This window comes from Hyperolius riggenbachi, chromosome 3, assembly GCF_040937935.1.
Source record: "Hyperolius riggenbachi isolate aHypRig1 chromosome 3, aHypRig1.pri, whole genome shotgun sequence".
NCBI lineage: Eukaryota > Metazoa > Chordata > Amphibia > Anura > Hyperoliidae > Hyperolius > Hyperolius riggenbachi.
This window is the reverse complement of record NC_090648.1, coordinates 440,273,949-440,287,622: the sequence shown is the minus strand read 5'-3', so window position 1 is coordinate 440,287,622 and position 13,674 is coordinate 440,273,949. Positions and strand designations below refer to the sequence as shown.

At 42.8% G+C, this 13,674-nt stretch overlaps 1 protein-coding gene across 41 annotated transcripts in view; it reads left to right on the top strand.

The window, feature by feature from the left end:
- The window catches only part of LOC137564200 (protocadherin gamma-C5-like), a 669,033-nt gene that overhangs the window by 503,317 nt on the left and 152,042 nt on the right, over positions 1-13,674 (top strand). Inside the window, exon 1 of one of the 41 annotated variants that reach the window (XM_068277744.1) lies at positions 2,059-4,656. The exons of the other annotated variants lie outside the window; for them this stretch is intronic. Within the exon in view, the coding sequence (XP_068133845.1) occupies positions 2,230-4,656 (2,427 nt within the window). The 5' untranslated portion in view covers positions 2,059-2,229. Of the gene's footprint in view, positions 1-2,058; positions 4,657-13,674 lie in introns of those variants that run through there. 41 annotated transcript variants of the gene reach the window in all.

The following is a 13,674-nucleotide window of genomic DNA, read 5'->3' as shown; positions in this document are numbered from 1 at the left end:
GGCGATTGCATAGTACATGCAGCTAGCAATTTGATGGAAACGATCAGATTTCCAAAAAATCAACAGCTTTTTTTATTCGAGCAAGAAACCCGATCGGATTTCCAGTTTTTATTCGATAAAATTCTATCAGGAGTGCTGGATTTTTCTGATCAATTTCTATGAAAATTTAATGGTGTATGGTAGATTGTCACTTTCTTTATATATACTTTAAAAGCACATTTTCTCAGAGTTTTCAATTAAATTCAATTAATTTTTTCTCATAATTAGGTAAAAATTGAACACGCGTGTGTGGTACATTGATCAGATTTTATAAATATTACAATCAGTCAGAAAAAATGATTTCAATTCTTTAATTAAAAAGATATTTTAAAAATTGTACGGTATGTGGCCACCTTTAGGCCCTATTCACAGTGGTGCATTGCAGTGCAATGGGCACTTTGTAACGCAGCTGCAACACTCACAGTGTGGTGGGTGCATAATGGTACAACGGGTTGCGGTATGGTAATGCACCGCTAAACACGTATTTTAACAGGTACAGTGAAGCATACTTCACTGTATGCTTCACTGGATGCGACGCAATGCGGCCGTAATGCGTGATATGACTTTTTCATACCATTAAATTGCATCCCTGTTATACAGGGAACATAACACAATGCCCCACTGTGAATGTGGCCTAAAGATCCTTTCATATTATGCATGTTGCGTTGCTATAACATTGCAGCACAATGGTGGGGAAAAGTCTTGGCACATTAGGGGTGCGATGAGATGCATACAGTGAATCATAGTACATTGAAAGTACTGCCGCTGTAATCGCATACATTATCAAGTAAATACACAGTGCGTTACTCAGACAAAACACACCTCACCCAATGTGAATGTACCATAGCGATATAATTATATTGTCCACTGCAACAGAACATACGAGGCGCAGTGTTAAAGGAACCTCTGCTTACCTTTTTCTTACCCATAAGTGGATCAATCACAAATGTCATTTCTAGAATAGAGTTGTATTCAATGCCCTTACCTACTTTTGACCTATGGATAAAGAGCTGTAGAAATAGGCAATTCAACAATACAGATATTTTAACCACTTGAGGACCCACCCTTTACCCCCCCTTAAGGACCAGCGCTGTTTTAGCTGATCTGTGCTGGGTGGGCTGTGCAGCCCCCAGCACAGATCAGGGTGCAGGCAGAGCGATCAGATCGCCCCCCTTTTTTCCCCACTAGGGGGATGATGTGCTGGGGGGGTCTGATCGCTCCTGCCTTGCCTGGGTGTTGCGGGGGGGGCACCTCAAAGCCCCCTCCACGGCGAAATTCCCCCCCTCCCTCTCATACCTTTCCCCTCTTGCAATCTATATCCGTCCTGTGCAGCCAGTGACAGGCTGTCCCCTGTCACATGGCGGCGATCCCCGGCCGCTGATTGGCCGGGGATTGCCGATCTGCCTTACAGCGCTGCTGCGCAGCAGCGCCGTACAATGTAAACAAAGCGGATTATTTCCGCTTGTGTTTACATTTAACCTGCGAGCCGCGATCAGCGGCCCGCAGGCTATTTACGGAGCCCCCCGCCGTGAATTGACAGGAAGCAGCCGCTCGCGCGAGCGGCTGCTTCCTGATTAATTAGCCTGCAGCCGGCGACGCAGAACTGCGTCGCTGGTCCTGCAGCTGCCACTTTGCCGACGCGCGGTATGAGTGTGCGGTCGGCAAGTGGTTAATATAATGAATTATGATTACTTTTTGTAAAAGTGACTTATTTATTAAAATCACATACAAACTGGCAAATGTATTACAATCTCTCAAAAATATATACACTTATTAACTTGGTGGGTCACATAGTATTAGTATAATACATATATTTTTGAAATTCTAGAAAAAATACTGCATATATTGCATTGAAAAGTGAGAATAACTGAAGTTCGCATATTTGGCCACAGGAGGGCAGGCCTGTCATCCGATAGATTCTTAAGCCATAGCTTTGGATCTGTTCATGTTGACTCTACGCTCTCCTCCCCCTGGCTCAGTGATCCACCCTCCCACCCCTTCTCCTCGCTCACACAAAGAGCTGCTGCTCGGACAAATGCTGTTGTCATGCACAGAGCAAGGATTTTACTCCTTTCCTGGGATTTTATCTAAGGATGTCCTTATTTTGGATTATAAAAGACCACAAGGATAATACACTTCAAGCAAAGACAGTGAAGAATCTGAAGACATCTCAAGGAAAGACATTGTAATATGAACATCCAGGGTGGCTTAAAAGCTTGGCAAGTAGCATTCTCCTTTCTCCTGTGTAGCTGGGGCTGGGTCTCTGGGCAGCTTCGCTATTCTGTGGCAGAGGAGTCAGATGCAGGGACTGTAGTGGGAAATGTAGCTCAGGATCTGGGCTTGAATCAGGCAGCTATTAGTAATCGAAGGTTGCATTTGGGATCTGAGGGAAACAGCAAATATTTTTCTGTTGATCAGAAATATGGGGCTCTTACTGTACAAGAGAGGATTGATAGAGAGAGCCTCTGTGGGTCGGCTTCAGACTGCTTGATGCATTTAGAGCTGGTAGCAGAGAACCCACTGGAAATATTTAATGTAGACATTCAAGTTTTAGATATAAATGATCATTCCCCAATATTTCCTATTGCTAACCAGGCAATCCAAATTATTGAACAGACATCCAGCCCTGGAGCTCGGATAGCTTTAGAAACAGCACTGGATCCAGATCTTGGGGTGAACAGTGTAGCTCAGTACAGATTAAATAAAAATCCATATTTTTCTTTGTCTGTTTCTAATGAGAATGAAGGGAGTCTAATTCCACAACTGGTGTTAGAAAAAATCCTAGACAGGGAAGAGAGAAAAGAACATATTCTCACCCTCACTGCCATTGATGGAGGAGAGAAGCCTCGGTCGGGAACAGCCCAGATTACTGTAACCGTATTTGATATTAATGACAATGCACCAGTCTTTGATCGGTCAGTATACAAAATCAGTATATCGGAAAACCTTGCTTTAAAGACCCCTGTAATAAAGCTGAATGCCACAGACCTGGATGAAGGGAGCAATGGAGAGATAGACTATTCCTTCCATCGTAGCACTGCAGAAAAAGCAAAGAAAATATTCGGTTTAAACCCACAGACGGGTGAAATATTCATTAAGGATGCTGTTGATTTTGAAGCAGCTCATGTGCATGAATTATCCATCAGGGCAGTAGACAGGGGTGTCCCGGCATTGGAAGGGCGATGTGTTGTCCAGATTGACGTTGTCGATGTAAATGATAATACTCCAGAAATTAAATTTACTTCTACAGTAAATGAGGTGCCTGAGAATGCCCCAGTGGGGACTGCTGTTGGGTTTATCACAGTCAGGGACCGGGATTCTGGCAGAAATGGGGACGTCAAACTGGAAATTTCACCAGATTTACCCTTTAAGTGCCAGCCCATGTCAAACCGTTACTCCCTGGTCACTAGTGGACATCTGGACAGGGAGCAGATCTCACAATACACCATCACACTGATTGCTTCTGATCTGGGATCTCCATCATTAAGCAGCCAGACTACAATCATCATTAATATCTCTGATGTTAATGATAATCCTCCAGCGTTCCTACAGGCTGCTTACAATGCCTTCATATCAGAGAACAATGAGCCTGGCAGACTGTTATGTACAGTATCTGCTGTAGATCCAGATAAGGGAGACAATGCAAAGCTCATTTATTCCATAGCTGAGAGCCACATAGATGGCTCTCCAGCCTCTTCATTTGTCTACATGAACTCCGACACCGGCAATATTTATGCCCAGCGCTCGTTTGACTATGAGCAGCTCCAAGTTCTGCAGATCACAGCAAGAGTGGAAGATTCGGGATCCCCAAAGCTGTATTCCAATGTGTCAGTCTTCTTATTTATCCAGGATACAAATGACAATTCTCCCTCTATATTATACCCAGAGAGATCCGGTGAGGCCATGGCTCAGGAGACCATCCCCAGATCTGCTTCTGCTGGATATTTAGTGAGTAAAGTGTCTGCGGTGGATCTAGATTCTGGCCACAATGCCTGGCTCAACTATAGTCTTGTCCAGTCAGCCAGCCCTGCTTTGTTTCACATCTCGGAATATACAGGAGAAGTCAGAGCACTGCGAGGATTACAGGAGACGGATAACACAGAGCATCAACTTGTGATCTCAGTCAGTGACCATGGGGAGCCGTCACTGACATCTACTGTCAGCCTCATTGTAAATATCCTGGAGAATAGTCTGCAGGAAAGTCCAAAGTCTCATGATTTTCTTACAAATTCCAACTCAACACCAGACATGACCTTATATCTTATCATTTCTCTTGTGGCCATCAGTTTGGTTTCCATCGTAACTTTTGTCATCTTAATTGTGAGGTGCCTTAGAAAAGGTTATTATAATAGCAGCTGTGGGTCTTGTTTTTCAAGCAAATCTTATTCTAATAACTACACAGATCAGTATAAGCCAACCCTTTACCTGAACACAGACGGCACATTAAAATACATGGAAGTCAGGATGGCCCCACCAGAGTCACAAGGTCCATGCTATCCACCTTGTTTCCCATCCCCCGGGATATATGATCTATCCTTCACAAGGGATGGACATCTTCCCCAACATCATGAACTATTAAAGGAAAATCAGCCCAACAGTTTGAATGAACCAAATCAGGTGAGATTACATACTGTACATTTTAAGGATTTTTTAAAATCATATTATCACCATTATTAGTATGCTTTCGTCTGTATTATATATTTTATTTCCACTTGGCATTTTTGCTTATTTGATTCTGTGGCTTTTTCTATAAAAGATCAAGAGGCATCTCTGTTCATATTAGAAAACTTTTGGCCAGAGGTGGATTAAAATGCAATAGGGCCCTAGGCAAGAAGGTGGCAGATGGGCCTCTTGGCACCCACTAGGCCCCAAGCACCTGCCTATGTTGCCTGGTGAACAATCCTGCTCTGCATTTGGCATACATTCATGATGGTGGGCCTGTGAGTAATGAGACATGATGCATTTATGATTAAGTTTGCACTACTAACCCCATGTAAACATGCTTTTATATATGCTTTACAAGCAGGTTTGGATTTCTTCAAAGGCCACATAGGCAATGGTCTAGGGCATCTTCTGTGCAAGGGGGTGGCTGAACATGAAGAGTAGTTCTGCATATGAAGGAGAGCCCTGCAGATAGGGAGTAGCCCATGAAAGTGAGGGGTCACTGTACATGTATGTTACAAAGGGAAGAGGAGGCTGCATACAGAATGGGGGGAAGCTGCAGCACACAGAAGAGGCAGCTGCTATTTGTGGACTTGGAGAGGGTTGAGGGAATCAAGAAAATTAGCTTGAGAAAAACAAATTATTTTTGTTATTATGTTTGAAGTAGTAGAAGTGTTGCTATGTTTTGCTGTATATGTCTCTTCATCAGCAGGCGTTCTTCCTTTACCAGTTGCAGAAAATTGATTGCTTATTGCTGATTTTTTTTTCTTTTGTGCATTTACTTGACACTGGTTGTAATACATGAGACTAGAGAAAATATATATCCGTTCTTGGCATAAGCATAATTTATGTTAAACATTTTGGAAAATCACGAGCTAGCTTTTTATTGCCCAGTATGACTTCTTTATGGAGACTTAGCTTGTGGATTGGAAGATAGCACTATGGATTTCTGGTGAATGCTCAGCTTACTTACATTTCCATATCCTGCTATCCTCAGTATAGGCAGCTTCTGAAGCTGGGGAAGAAATTTGAGGTAGAGCAGGATAAGGATTGCTAGACTGTTCGGGAAAAAATAAATTTACAATTAATAAAGCTGATCTCAGATCATGGTGAAGCTATGTACGCACTTCACATTTTCTTCAGTCAACACGATTAATTTGCAATTTTCTAGGCCATAAATCAAAAGTGTGTAGAGGTATCATTGACCTCCCCTTTGATGATTTAGCAGGATGATTCGCTGTTGCCCAATGCCTGTTGGGAGTTCCTGCTGGGAAGCTGTGCTCACTCATCTGCTCCCTCCTTTCTCCACAGAGCAGAACATGTTGTTCAGCCAAGGACTAATCAGAATCAGAATCAGAATCAGAATACCTTTATTTCGCCAAGCACTGGTGGGCCATGCCCAGAATTGGATTTGGCACATTGATGGCATAGAAAGAGTCAAAAACAACAGACAGGAGTAGTACAACAGAGCAAGAGTAGTACAACAGAACATGATTAATACAACAAGACATGAGAATACACATTTGTGGTAGGGTCCAGCAGGGACAGCAGCGTGTGACAGCAGATAACACTGGCATGACCTAACCAATCAGTGTGCCTGTATAGCGCTCATTTAACTACCGTCTAAAATGATTATTTCAGATGAGAAATATTTATTGTCTGTAAGATGCCTTAGTTTAAGAGTCTTATCAGGAAAGTTTATATATCATGGATAATTCATGAAAATGTGAAAAGAAGTAATACGTAGGTTGTTTTGTAAACATATATTAGCAGTCATATTTATTGACCAGGTAAAACTTTACATATTTTACTCCTGCTTTCGAATCTATGAGTTACCAACCATGTAATGTGGTGTCCAGAACTATTTTATTTATTTATTGTATTTATAAAGCGCCAACATATTACGCAGCGCTGTTCCATATTCCAGATGTGGCCTTACTAGAGAGTTAAACAGAGGCAATATTATGCTAGCATCTCGACTTTTTATTTCCCTTTTAATGCATCCCAAAATTTTGTTAGCTTTAGCTGCAGCGGCTTGGCATTGAGTGCGATTATTTAACTTGTTGTCGATGAGTACTCCTAAGTCCTTCTCCAAGTTTGATGTCCTGAACTGTATCCCATTTATTTTGTATGTTGCTAGACCATTGGTATGACCAAAATGCATGACTTCACATTTTTCAACATTGAATTTCATCTGCCATGTATGTGCCCATATAGCCATCCTATCCAGGTCCTGTTGCAATATCTCCCTATCTTCCTGAGAGTTGATGATTCTGCACAATTTTGTATCATCTGCAAAAATAGCAACATTGCTTACTACTGAATCTACTAGGTCATTAATAAATAAATTGAAGAGCACTGGACCCAGTACAGACCCCTGTCGGACCCCACTGCTAACAGTCTCCCATTTTGAGTATGATTCATTGACCACAACTCTTTGTTTTCTGTCCATTAGCCAGTTCCCAATATCCACATTAGCGTTCACTACCTCATAAAAGCTGAGCATGCTAGTCAAACAGAACCTGTCTTTAGTAAACCCATGTTGATGCTGAGAAATAAGATTGTTTTCCACTATGAAGTCATGTATAGTATAGTCATGTATGCATACAACTGATGTATGAGTATTTCGAATAATTAGGGGAGTATTCAGTATTAATGGGGGAGTATTTAGTATAAATGGGGGAGTATTTTGTATAAATGGGGGAGTATTAAGTATTAGTGGGGGAGTATTTAGTATTAATGGGGGAGTATTTTGTATAAATGGGGGAGTATTAAGTATTAGTGGGGGAGTATTTAGTATTAATGGGGGAGTATTTTGTATAATTGGGGGAGCATTTATTATAAATTGTATTAATGGGGGAGTATTTAGTATTAATGGGGGAGTATTTAGCATTAATGGGGAGTATTTTTTTATAAATGGGGGAGTATCTAGTATTAATGGGTGAATATTTTGTATAAATGGTGGAGTATTTAGTATTAATAGGGGAGTATTTAGAATAATTGGGGGAGTATTTAGTATTAATGGGGGTGTATTTAGTACAAATGGGGGAGTATTTTGTATAAATGGGGGAGTATTTAGTATTAATGGGGGAGTATTTTGTATAATTGAGGGAGCTTTTATTACATATTGTATTAATGGGGGAGTATTTAGTATTAATAGGGGAGTATTTAGTATAATTGGGTGAGTATTATTTAGTATTAATGGGGGAGTATTTCGTATTAATGGGGGAGTATTTAGTATTAATGGGGGAGTATTTAGTATAAATGGGGGAGTACATAGTTTTAATGGGGGAATATTTTATATTAATGGGGGAGTATTTAGTATTAATGGGGGAGTATTTAGTATAAATCGGGGAGTACATAGTATTAATGGGGGAATATTTTATATTAATGGGGGAGTATTTAGTATTAATGGGGGAATATTTTATATTAATGGGGGAGTATTTAGTATTAATGGGGGAGTATTTTGTATAATTGGGGGGAGCATTTATTACAAATTGTATTAATGGGGGAGTATTTCGTATTAATGGGGGAGTATTTAGTATAAATGGGGGAGTAGATAGTATTAATGGGGGAGTATTTAGTATTAAAGGGGGTGTATTTAGTATTAAGTATTTAGTGTACATGGGGGAGTATTTAGTATAAATGGGGGAGTATCTAGTATAACTGGGGGAGTATCTAGTATTAATGGGGGAGTATTTAATATTAATGGGGGAGTATTTTAGTCTTGTTCCCACTCTTCTTAACGTAGCAATTTTGGTGGCAATGCATGTATGGGGGCTTTGCTATTAACCGCTAAAGTCAGGGGCGTAGCAATAGGGGTTGCAGAGGTTGCGACCGCATCGGGGCCCTTGGTCCAGAGGGGCCCCGTGGGGCCCTCCCTCAACTACAATATTAGATTTCTATTGTTGATCCTGTGCTCATAATAATCCCTTCTATAGATACTTTGAATAGTGGTAATCATTAACAAACTGTTCCCCATCCCCTTCTTGCACCTCTGACACTGTAGTTGCCATTGGCAGGTTTTGGTGCACCGTATCAATTGTTATGTATAGAGTGCTTGGGGGCCCAATGTGAAACTTGCATCGGGGCCCACAGCTCCTTAGCTACACCACTGGCTAAAGTCGGCACGAAATGATGCGATATTGCGAAATTAGCATCTGATTGAGCATCCTTAGTGGCTGGTACAGAAAATACAGAAAGGAACCCACCATGCCTATTGTGTGTAATAGAGGAAAAAGGAAAGGGTGATACTTAAATGTTAGGAAGGGACTCTGTCTCTATCTTTGCCTATGTTCATGTCGCCCTGTGTTGCTGCAGAGTGTTGCTGTTTTGTAAGATTAATCTAACATTAATGTATATTCTTGCATCCAATGAGTTAAACAGTGCATAGAGGCCTGGGCCTGATCACATGGCTGAGGGTGAGATTCTGTCAGAAATGGATGCAAAATACTCACAGGGAAAAAGTAATCAAGGTCTTAGAAAACGTAACAGCTTCTGGGAGTCACAGCAACATAGGGTGGCAAAGACACATCTGCCTACATAGTCATTTACGTATGCAGAAACAACATTTGGAAAATATCTCTTGCAGCCCTCTTACAGATGCTATAAAAGCAATAAGCATACTGCACTGCAGTGTTTACTACAGGTGGTGCAATGGTCTTGCTGAAGGGATTGTTCTTTAGGTTGAGGTTCAGATGTCTTAGGACAATCTGAGTCTTTAGATTGTCCTTTTTTATTGGGTCCTGCTGCAATTACTTTCCTGCGGAAGTTTATGTTTTCACCAAGTTAAAACTGAAGCATGCAAGGTTACCCACTTAAAGTGATATGAAGACTGCCATATCTATTTCCTTTTAAGCAATACCAGTTGCCTGGCAGCCCTGCTGATCATCTGCCTCTAATACTTTTAGTCACAGACCCTGAACATGCATGCAGCAAATCAGGTGTTTCTGACATTATTGTCAGATCTGACAAGATAGGCTGCAAGCTTGTTTCAGGAGTGTGATTCAGACCCTACTGCAGCCAAATAGATCAGCGGGGCTGCCAGGCGACTGGTATTGTTTAACAGGGAATTAAATATTGTAGCCTCCATATCACTCTCACCTTGGGGTTACTTTAAGGAGGAACTCTTGCTATCAGTAATTTGGTTTCTAAGAACACCATTGCTTACAGTTGTGAAAGTATGGGTTGTATATATTATGATGCTGTCCACTAAGCTCTATTCTCCAAGAAGGCTTCCCTGTATAATCCATCAGGCTGCTAAAGCACAAACCCCTAGCATTATCTTATAGTACTATTCCTTCATATGCCGACATGGTACCCAGTCCACTCCTAAACCCACTTTATAGCTCCCAGTCAGGGACGTATGTGGGTGACATAGCGCCTATGGCAAGCACTAAAATTGCGTCCCCCCCTCCCACATCAGACCACCTTGTCCCATAATAACAGCTTCTTTTCTTGCAATAATACAAGTCTCCCCAGTATAGGTTGCTTGAGTTAACCCCCCAAGTAAAAGTAACCAGAGGTAGCATCCTAGTATAGACAGCCAGAGGTAGTTCACCCAGTATAAGTACACATGTGTACTTTACCCTCCCAGTATATGTAGTTAGAGATGTCTCCCCAGTACAAGTAGCCTTCTTTAGCATAAGTGGTAAGAGGTATCCCCCCAGTATAAGTAGTCCCTCAGTATAGGTAAAGAGAGGTTCCCCTCAGTATAAGTAACCCCCCCAGAATAGATTTGGCAGGTGTCCCCCAGTAATAGTAGACCCCCTCCAGTATAGGTAGTGAGAGATGTCCTCCAGTATAAGAGCACGGTAGTGAAGCATGAGGGAGGAGGAGGCAGCCGTGGCACCCATGGTGTTTTGGCGCCCATGGCACAAGCCATCCCTGCACCCCTCTAGATACGCCTCTGCTCCCAGTCCACACTAAATGTCAAGACTCAAGAAGAATTCTCATAACCCCAATCATATAATGCCTTACCATACAAAAAGGTAGAATAGAATCATCAATGTCAACACTTCAAAGCTGAAAGATTTAATTTGTATGACAAATGCAGTTTAGTGTTTTGTGGCCACCAGGATCCCCTAGTCAAGAAAAATAATAAATAGTGGAATAACAAAATATGAGGGGGTTGATTTACTAAACTGTGCTATGAAAAATAGCACGCCTTATCAGAAACAGCACGCCTTATGCCTGCTAATTGGCAATAGCACTCGTCCTGCCCTGAGCCCCTGCGGTTTCGTAGCACTGATAAGGCATGTTATCTTTGATAAGGCGTGTTATCTTTGATAAGGCGTGCTTTCTCTGATAAGGCATGCTGATAAGGCATGTTATCTTTGATAAGGCGTGTTATCTTTGATAAGGCGTGCTATCTCTGATAAGGCATGGTATTTGTTATAGCACGGTTTAGTGAATCAACCCCGATGTGTCCACCATAGCATAATATAATACTGAGCGAGCATATAACAGAGCATATAAGAGTACATGCCTATAGGAGCAATCATTATCGATCTGTTTGAGAAAAAGTTTTGGAAAATGTAAAACATTTTCAGTTGCCCACTTGAAACAAGAAAGTCACGGCATCTTATCTCATTATTTAACCCTGCAGAGGGATATAGGCAGTGTTGCAGGTAGTACCCAAATAATAGCCAGGCATCTAGAATGTTTTTAAAGGGAACCTATAGTGACATCTTCATTCCCTTACAAACAATTCTGGTTACTTGACTGTCATCCTGAGTGTTTGGCTTAAGTTGTTTTTAAGTCACACACACACCTGCAACTTGCATGCAGCCAAGTGTAAAGTCAGGCTGAGACTAAAGTCAAAGACCTTTATTCCCATGACAGGCAGCCTATTGGGCCAACCAAGGTGCGGGGATCACATCCTACAAAGCCACTGGATCCGACGGGGCTCAGGGTGGGTTTAAAGGAGCGGACATACTTTCAAAGGAGCACGAGTAATTTAGCAGCGCATGCTAGCAGCACTACCACGTGTAGCATGGGCATGGGAGTTTTAACTTGCACTGCTCAATTTATGCTCTTCAGCTTTAGCAACGCAGCTTAGTGAATCACCCTGAAAGCATCTGATCTGCATCCTCATTCTGGGCCAGCGACTTATACAATTAGAGGCAGAGCATCAGCACAAAAATGAGTCAACTGGTACAATCCAATCAGCCACAACAGTAAAACCATTGACAGATGCATTTAGCAACATTGCTTATCTCATTATAATGGCACTTATCAAGGGGTGAGATAAATTGTTCGGCAAGTGAACTGTTGGTTCTTGAAAGTGCTGTGCTGGATGCAGGAAAATGAGCAGGCTTAAAAGACACCTGAAGTGAGAGGGATATGGAGGCTGCCATATTTATTCACTTTTAAAGGGAACCAGAGAGGAAGGATAGTGAAAAATAGGAAAAGGTTTTATACATAGCTGGGGCTTCCTCCAGCCCCATAAGCACAGGTCGCTCCCACGCCGCAATCCTCCGCTTCCTGTATCGCCGGTACCGGGCCCCGTCACTTCCGGCGGACGCGACCAATTGTCCGCATGCACAGGGGCTCCCTCCATACCCTTACGCATGCGGCTGCGCAGTATGCAGCCACACGCATAGGTATATGGAGGGAGCCCCTGTGATGCGGACAATTGGCCGCGTCCGCCGGCCGACTGGCTAACTCGCGGAAATGACAAGACCCGGTACCGGCGGATACAGGCAGCTGAGGACAGCAGCGTGGGAGCGATCCAGGCTTATGGGGCTGGAGGAAGCCCCAGGTATGTATAAAACCTTTCCCCCAATGTCTCTGATTCCCTTTAAACAATACACATTGCCTTTCGTGTATCAGTAGCTTCTGAATCATATATCTGAAACAAGCATGCAGCTAATTCATTCAGACTTCATGTAAGAAACACCTGATCTGCTTCATGCTTATTCAGGGTCAGTGGCTAAAAGTATGAGAGCACAGCCAGGACAACCAGGCAATATTCATTGTTTGAAAGAAAGTAAATAAAGTAAATATGGCAGTATATATATATATATATATATATATATATATATATATATATATACATAATGTTACTGCCTACAGTGTTACACATGAATTGGATCATTTTTCCTGTATGTTATTGCATCAGATCTCCTTTGTGTATTTAAATCTTCTCCAAACATTCCCTGAGGTTTTTAATGGCAGTAGAAGTATGTATCTACGTTTTTGCTCATTTCATAAACAAGACCACATAATATCCTAAAAACTGTGAATATGTTTGTCTTGGGTAGGTATTTGTTCCAGAATGCTAAAATAATGTATGTCCACATAGAAGCCACAAGTACAATTACAGCAGTGTGTGTGTGTGTGTGTGTGTGTGTGTGTGTGTGTGTGTGTGTGTGTGTGTGTGTGTGTGTGTGTGTGTGTGTGTGTGTGTGTGTGTGTGTGTGTGTGTGTGTGCTTGCGTGTGTGCGTGTGTGTGTGTCTATATATATGTGCGGGCACTTTTGTGCATTTTATAGTATTAAATTAATGATCTGATTCAGGGGCGTAGGAATAGGCCCTGCAGTCCCTGCGCCCGCGGGGGGGCCCGGCCCCCCCCCCTGGGGCCCGCTCGGGGCCGTTTTGTGGGTGCTGGAGGGGTGGCAGCATGAGGGGAAAGCCTTGCCCACATTCGGCGGGGAGAGGGGTAGTTCCCCCCTCTCCCTCACCTCGGGGCTCTCCCCTCTGCGCTCCCCTCCAGCTCGTAAGTGTCTGTGGGGCTGTGGTGGGCAGCGAGCGGCGGGCAGATACATACCTGCTTCCGTGCGTTCCATCGGAGACTTCTCCCTCTAGCGGCTGACGTCACTTCCGGAAGTGACGTCAGCCGCTAGAGGGAGAAGTCTCCGATGGAACGCACGGAAGCAGGTATGTATCTGCCCGCCGCTCGCTGCCCACCACAGCCCCACAGACACTTACGAGCTGGAGGGGAGCGCAGAGGGGAGAGCATCGAGGTGAGGG